Consider the following 7405-nt stretch of genomic DNA (forward strand, 5'->3'; position numbering starts at 1 on the left):
CCAGCCAGGGCAACAGAGCGAGACTCCGTCAAAAAAAAAAAAAAAAAAGAACTTAATTTTCAGAACCCAAGAGAAAAGAGTTTGCAGAAAAAAAGTCACACAGACCATCATAGAAATATTTTGAAATTCTTGAAGAGTCTATAATTTCTTAGACGTTTCAAAGATGCAGAAAGACTCAGGTCTATTCAGTGATTATAATTCAAAGCGATCACCAAATACACAGAGAGAAACAGATCTTCAGACAATTCCACACACCAAGCAAGAAAATAACCCTGAGGAAACCGCATGGGAATTTGCGCCAACACCAGCTGCACTGGGGACTGACTCCCAGCCACTGCCCGTCAGGAAGGTGAGGCCATGGCGGGTGGTGACTCCGTGATCCCTGTGGCTGCGGTAACACAAACCAGGGCTTTAAAACAACACGAGTTTATTCTCTCACAGTTTGGGAGCCCAGAAGTCCAAAATCGAGGTGTGGCCGGGGCCCTGCTCCCTCCCAGGGCTCCAGGGGAGGTGCTGCCCGTCTCTTCCCATAGCCGCACCACTCCCATCTCTGCCTCCGTCTTCACAGGACCTTTTCCTCCTCCCTCTCAAATCTCCCCCTGCCTCTCTCTCCTATGGGCACTTGCCATTGGATTTAGGACCCAAAATCCCGGATGATCTCATCTTGAGATCCTTAAGTTAATTACATCTGCAAAGGTCCCTTTTACAAATCAGATCATGTCCACGGGCTCCAGGTGAACACATTCTCCGAGGCCATCAGCCGACACCCTGCAGCGTCACACAGGGGACGACAGCCCCACAGGGCGTCCATGGAGGCATCCAGTTCGGAGGTTGCAGGATGCGTTGCAGCGTGTCTGTCCCACGGAGGCTCTGCTGTTTCCCGGCAGCTCCCCGCGTCCAGCGCACACAGCCATCTCCTCGCTGGGCTCCCACCCCTCTCCCTTGCTGGCTCTCTGCTTCCAACCCCCTCTATTCCCCCAACGTGAACTGGAGCCAGGCAGGCTGCGACATGCCATGAAGAGATGGCCACGCACATCTAAGGACACACTCTTCCCAACGAGGGTCTGCTGCACAGGTTTCAGTCAGGTGCAGCTGCTGCAGCTGGTGCTGAGAAACACCACGGTGGGCCCCACCCACATTTGGGGGCATGCAGGGAACCCTGCACGTCTGTGCCTTCCCCTTCCCATCCAAGTGAGAGCAAAGTTAAAGGGTGAAATAAAGGGGGCAGGAACTACATTCAACTCACCCCTCCGTCAGATCCTCCCAGGGAGAGCCCCTTCTCAGCTATGCTGTAGGGAGAAAATAATTCGGAATTTAGTTACTGGAATTGTCTATAATGTATCATCTAGGCAAAACGTCAATCAGCACAATTAATGCAATGTTAGTGGGTCCTGCATGTTTAATGTTTATGATGTAAACAAATGTTTAGACCAAAGGACTCAACTTTCAAAGTTCAGTGCATAAGCGACAATACTGCCATTGCTGTCTTGTCAATATTTGACTCAGCTTAGAAACGACTGGGCTTCAGCACTTTGGGAGGCCAAGGCGGGTAGATCACAAGGTCAGGAGTTCGAGACCAGCCTGGCCAACATAGTGAAACCCCGTCTCAACTAAAAATACAAAAATTAGCCAGTTGTGATGGCAGGTGCCTATAATCCCAGCTACTCTGGAGGCTGAGCCAGGAGAATCGCCTGAACCCGGGAGGCAGAGGTTGCAGTGAGCCAAGATCATGCCACCGCACTCCAGCCTGGACAACAAAGCAAGACTCAGTCGAGAGAGAGAGAGAGAGACACGGAGGGAGGGACGGAGGGAGGGAGGGAGGGAAGACATGAATGGCTGGGCTTAATCTCTCATCTTCAACATTGAAAGCCACCTGGGCCAAGCTAAAGAGCCTTGGGAGCATCTAGGGGAGGGCCCGCTGCTCCCCATCTCTCCTGGGACCTCAGGCAGGCAGGGGAAGCTTTGAGATTCACCAGCTCAGGAGATAGGGGCCCTGCCCATGGTGGGAGAAAGACATGTACGCACCAGCTGTGCTGGACCAGAGAGGACCGCTCCCAGCTGCCACAGGTGCTGGGAGCCGCCTATGGACACCAAGCGGGGACACGCCAGTGCCTCAGTGAGACGCAGTAACCCCACGTAGAGCTAGGCAGCATCCTTGGGGGCAGGCTCCCTGGGGAGAATCTCAGGGTAGGGCACGTGGCCCAGGGCTGCACACGCTTAGCATCTCAACAACTGGTTGGAAAATCAAAACTTTCTTTTAAGATCTCAGTAAGAAAAGTCCAGCACCAGTGGCCTCTGAGTGGCATCCTGTGCTGCCAAAAGTCACAGCCAGGTGGGCTGAAGGGCTCCTTGGAGGCAGTTTCAGGGCAGACACTGAGTGGTCATTGAGCAGTGTCCTGGAGGCTCTGTGGGGAGCAACGGGCACTCAGCAGCAGTCCCCAGAGGGGGCCACGACCTCTGCAGAGGAGCCCGGGCCTCCAGGTACTCTCTCAGCTACTGTTTCGCTGAGGGCCATGGTCTCCTCTTCTGAAATCGGAAAATCTGAGCTTGGCCCTTGAAAGCACATAATTCTTTTTTTTTTTGAGACAGAGTCTCACTCTGTTACCCAGGCTGGAGTGCAATGGCACGATCTTGGCTCACTGCAACCTCCGACTCCCAGGTTCAAGCGATTCTCCTGTCTCAGTCTCCTGAGTAGCTGGGATTACAGATGCGTGCCATCACGCCTGGCTAATTTTTTGTATTTTAGTAGAGACGGGGTTTCGCCATGAGCCCAGGCTGGTCTCAAACTCCTGAGCTCAGCCAATCCATCCGCCTTGGTCTCCCCAAGTGCTAGGATTACAGGCATGAGCCACTGCGCCCAGCCCGGAAATTCTTATAAAATTATAATATAATCTTTTTTTTTTTTTTTTTTTTTTTTGAGATGGAGTCTTGCTCTGTCGCCCAGGGTGGAGTGCAGTGGTGCAATCTCGGCTCACTGAAACCTCTGCGTCCCAGGTTCCAGCAATTCTCCTGCCTCAGCCTCCCAGGTAGCTGGGACTACAGGTGCCCGCCACCACGCCCAGCTAATTTTTTGTATTTTAGTGGAGACAGGATTTCACCGTGTTGCCCAGGCTGGTCTCAAACTCCTGAACTTAGGCAATCTGCCTGCCTCGGTCTCCCAAAGTGCTAGGATTACAGGCATGAGCCACCAAGCCCAGCAATAACATCTTTAAAACTGCTTTATTACTAATAATGCTCTGCTTCCCGCCCTGGCCCCACTCCGCGTGTGTTTCTTTAAATCCCACCATGCTCAGGGACGGGCGGTTACCTGCGAATCTGCTCCGCTTCCTCCCTGGTGATGACGACATCGGTGACACCTCTGCCGCATTTCCTGGGGGTGCAGCCTGGGAAGGGACAGCCAGGGTGAGATGCAGTTTCCAAGGCCACCGGCGCATGCCCTTCCAGGGGATCGGGGCCACAGCTGGCTAATACGCCCGGTCAAATGTGAATTTCAGACACACAACCGCAGCTCTCCAGAGTGCATGCGCTTTGTGCAGTGTATCTGGAGTTCATGTCTCATTGGGCGTCCTTGGCTTCCAGTGGCTCCAACTGGAGATTTAATCCAGAAGCACCTGTTGCTGCCCCAAACCTTGGGAAAGCCACAGAAGCCCCAGACACGGCGTCGACAGCATTCCTGAACCATCACTGACTGCAGATCCAGACACCCACAGGCACTGTCAGAAAACCTTCCTGTGACCGCCAGAGCGGAAAACCCTCCTGAGACCACCGGAGCGGAAAACCCTCCTGAGACCACCAGAGCGGAGCTTGTGGGTCTGGTCTCAGTCCTTCCCCAGGGCACAGCAAACTGTTCTCCACATCCCCCTGTCTCTCCCCGTACCTCGGTGACCTGCGGAGGCTGAGAGGGAAGAGGAAGAAGCAGCTCAAATGGGAGTCAGGGTGGTCGGGGGCAGGGACAGGGGCAGGGTCGTTGGGACAGGAACAAGATGGTCGGGGCAGGAGCAGGGTTGTCGGGGAAGGGGCAGAGACAGGGTCGTTTGGGGCAGGGGCAGGGTCGTTGGGGCAGGATCAGAGTGGACAGGAAAGAGTCAGGGTCATTGGTGCAGGGGCAGGGTGGATGGGGCAGGGTGGTCAGGCAGGGTTAGGGTGTTTGGGGCAGGGTGGTCCGGGCAGGGGCAGGGTCGTTGGGACAGGGACAGGGTGGTTGAGGCAGCATCGCCCAGATGCACAAGGTACAGCAGACTGTCAGAGAGGGGCCCAGCGACCCGTCCCTGTGGTTTGGTACGAAGTGCAGCTGGCTTTGTGCGCTGGGCAGGCCGCAGGCCATGCCTGACTATGAGACGGCAGCCCACAAGCACCAGGACATGGGGCCAACCGGAACTCCACAATTTGCTTTTCCTCCCTCTCCCTACGTCCTGCCTAGAAAGCCAACCCTGAGCCTGGACGTGAAGCCTCCCTCTCGGGACCACGGGAATAAAAGCCTCGCACTCAGTGCTGAGCGCCAGCATCAGGGGCTTGGACCCAGGCATCACATGGCACCGCGATGACCTTGTTCCAGGAGATAAACAAAGCTCCACTTGGCTGAATATCAGGGAAGGGGGGCTGTAGTTACATGTGGTTAAATGATCTAAAGGACATAGGCATTTTATTTCAAAAACAGAAAGTCATTTTATGCTTTTTTATAAGGTTTCCCCCACTAAACACGAGGACACAGGAAAGCGGAAAGCAAACGGCAAATGCAATGAGAGCCACACAGGCCTGTGGCACAGCCTCTGTACTAGCAACGAGAATCACTAGAGGGAAGAGAGGGTCCCCTGTGGCACAGGAGCGACTCGACAGGAAGGGGAAGGGACAGCAAACAGCAGACAACATTGTCCCACTACACATATGGCAGCCAAAGCAGAGACGCTGCTGGGTCCACACTCAGTGGAGATTCTGATGCCCCTTTCCATAACTGGTGGGTGAAGGGGACAAAAACTGGTGACAAGAATTTGTGCACATGAGCGTGGGTCAGGAGAAATACCCATAAAGTTGTAAAAAATGACCAAAAATCCCATGCATTTAGAAATTTTTTAAATTTCCAAGTAACTCATGAGTTAAAAAACAATAATAATGAAAATTAGAGGCCGGGGCAGTGGCTCATGCCTGTAACCCCAGCACCTTCGGAGGCCAAGGCGGGTGGATCACCTGAGGTCAGGAGTTCGAGATCTGCCTGGGAAACATGGGTGAAACCCTGTCTCTACTAAAGTTACAAAAATTAGCCAGACATGGTGGCAGGCGCCTGTAGCCCCAGCTACTCAGGGGGCTGAGGCAGGAGAATCACTTGAACCCAAGAGGCTTGGCGGAGGTTGCAGTGAGCCAAGATCACGCCACTGCACTCCAGCCTGGGCAACAGAGTGAGTAACACTCTGTCCAAAAAAAAAAAAAAAAAGAAGAAAGAAAGAAAGAAAAAGAAAATACATCAAACCATTTGTTTTATTGTAAAATACATACAACATAGAATTTACCATTTTAACCAAGCTTTTTAAAAAGTGTGCAGTGTGGTGGCATCAGGCACAATTGCATCGTGCAGCCATCACTAGCACCACCTCCAGAACTTTTCCACCTCCCCCAGGTGAAATCCCAAACCCATTAAACATGGACTTCCCATCCCCCCTCCCTCATTCCAACTTCTTTCTTTTTTGGCAGGGGTCAGGATCTCGCTCTGTCACCCAGGATGGAGTGCAGTGGTGCACTCTAGGTTCACTGCAGCCCCGACCTCTCGACCTCCCAACCTCCTGGGTTCAAGTGATTCTCCCACCTCTGTCTCTTGAGCTGGGGGTACGGGCGTGCACCACCGCACCTGGCTCATTTTTTATTTTGTAGAGATAGGGTCTCACTGTGTTTCCCAGTCTGGTCTTGAACTCCTGGCCTCAAGCGATCCTCCTGCCTGGGCCTCCCAAAGTGCTGGGATTGAGGATGAGCCACTGCTCCAGGCCATTCCAACCATTTTTAATGTCGATAAATTATTAATGATTGCAAGAAAAAATTCTGCTTGGTGCTAGCATTCAAAAAAGAGTTTTGCAAAGCTGGGATGTTAGAGAGAGAACTGCTAAGAAAGAGAGAGCACCCACAACAACCCACAACAGAAACACTTTCATTTTCCTGACCCCGAGGCGGTCCCGTCCCTCCCTGCGGCGCAGCTGGGACCACGTTCACGTGCGTCACAACAGCGCCCCTTTGTGGAAGAACTTGGCAATCTTTTCTTGGTTCAAGTGCAAAGCATTGAATTGAATTTTTTAAAACCTGAATTCTGCCTCAAAAACCCAGTCGCGCATCTTGGATTTTTAAAACTAAGATTTTTTAAACATCCAGATGGCATGGAATGCTCAAGAAAACAGAAGTGACAGGAGGCCTACAGGCAGCGGGGTCTGCACTGGCCGGCCCGGTCAGCCCTGCTCCGGGGCCGTCCGCTCTCCAGGGTGCTGAACCCCGGCCCTGCTAACCGCAGCGCTGCTCCAGGCTCTGGGCTGCCCTGGAACCACCACCCACCCCATATCAGGCCCAGGCAGAACGGCAGCGGGGGAGAGGAGCTGGGGCACAGGACAGGAGAAGGGCTGCCGGTCGTTCCTTGTTACATTTTCCCCAACATTCTCCGACTGTACCACATTCTCCAGTCAAAAAATCTTTCTGGTTTTGACTTTCTCATCCCTATCTTTCTAAGGCAAACCATCTCCTCCGCTGGACTGTACAGCTTACTAAAACGCTGACCGTGGCCGGGCAGTGATGGGCAGGGCCCGAAACACCTGCACTCCCAGTCAGATGTGGACTAGCCAGTCTGCAGGAGGGGAGAGGTCGTCTGCTACCCACAAGCATACCACATCCAACCCAATTCCCACCCCTTCATCTCAGCCAATGTCCTTTAACCACATTGAGTCTCATTTTAACGCGTTGCTTTCCTGAACCACCGCAGAGCCTGTGGCACTGTACCTTCAAACCTGCGGTGACTGTCGTAGTCCTCAGAGCAGGGCACCTCGATGAATCTCCCCGCCACGACCTCGCCACGGCGGGCCAGGACCTCTGTGACCCCGTCTTCGGCCCCTAAGTTGCTCCAGAGCAGGAGTGCGGTGAGCACAAGGCCGGCCCCCAGGCCCGCAGTCCTTAGCCACGGCCTCTGCCACAGCCTCTGCACCTCCCGCGGGGATCGGTCCTTCTTGGTGCTGAGAACAGAAAACAGGCCACGTCACCCAAACGCGGAGTGAGCCAGAGAAAACGCTCCCCAGTCATCAAAGTGCATGCGCCATGACCCGGCCTTCACTCACACCTCACCCCCGAAACGAGGGCTTCCTGCCTGGGGCCGGTGCTGTCCACTCAGGAGACACGGACTCTTCCCTCCCTTTCCCTTCAGGGGTCTCCAATACACACTAGC

The 7405-nt window shown here is 53.7% G+C and overlaps 1 protein-coding gene across 1 annotated transcript in view; it reads right to left on the reverse strand.

Annotated features, from left to right (window-relative positions):
• The window catches only part of OGFOD3 (2-oxoglutarate and iron-dependent oxygenase domain containing 3), a gene marked incomplete at its 5' end in the record, with an annotated part of 26749 nt that extends 19548 nt beyond the window's left edge, over positions 1-7201 (reverse strand). The window contains 3 exons of the mRNA XM_011969791.1: positions 1247-1289; positions 3308-3383; positions 6967-7201. Of these exons, the coding sequence (XP_011825181.1) occupies positions 1247-1289; positions 3308-3383; positions 6967-7201 (354 nt within the window). The remainder of the gene's footprint in view (positions 1-1246; positions 1290-3307; positions 3384-6966) is intronic.
• Between the last annotated feature and the right edge of the window lie 204 nt (positions 7202-7405).

This window comes from Mandrillus leucophaeus, unplaced genomic scaffold (assembly GCF_000951045.1).
Source record: "Mandrillus leucophaeus isolate KB7577 unplaced genomic scaffold, Mleu.le_1.0 Scaffold1, whole genome shotgun sequence".
Lineage (NCBI taxonomy): Eukaryota > Metazoa > Chordata > Mammalia > Primates > Cercopithecidae > Mandrillus > Mandrillus leucophaeus.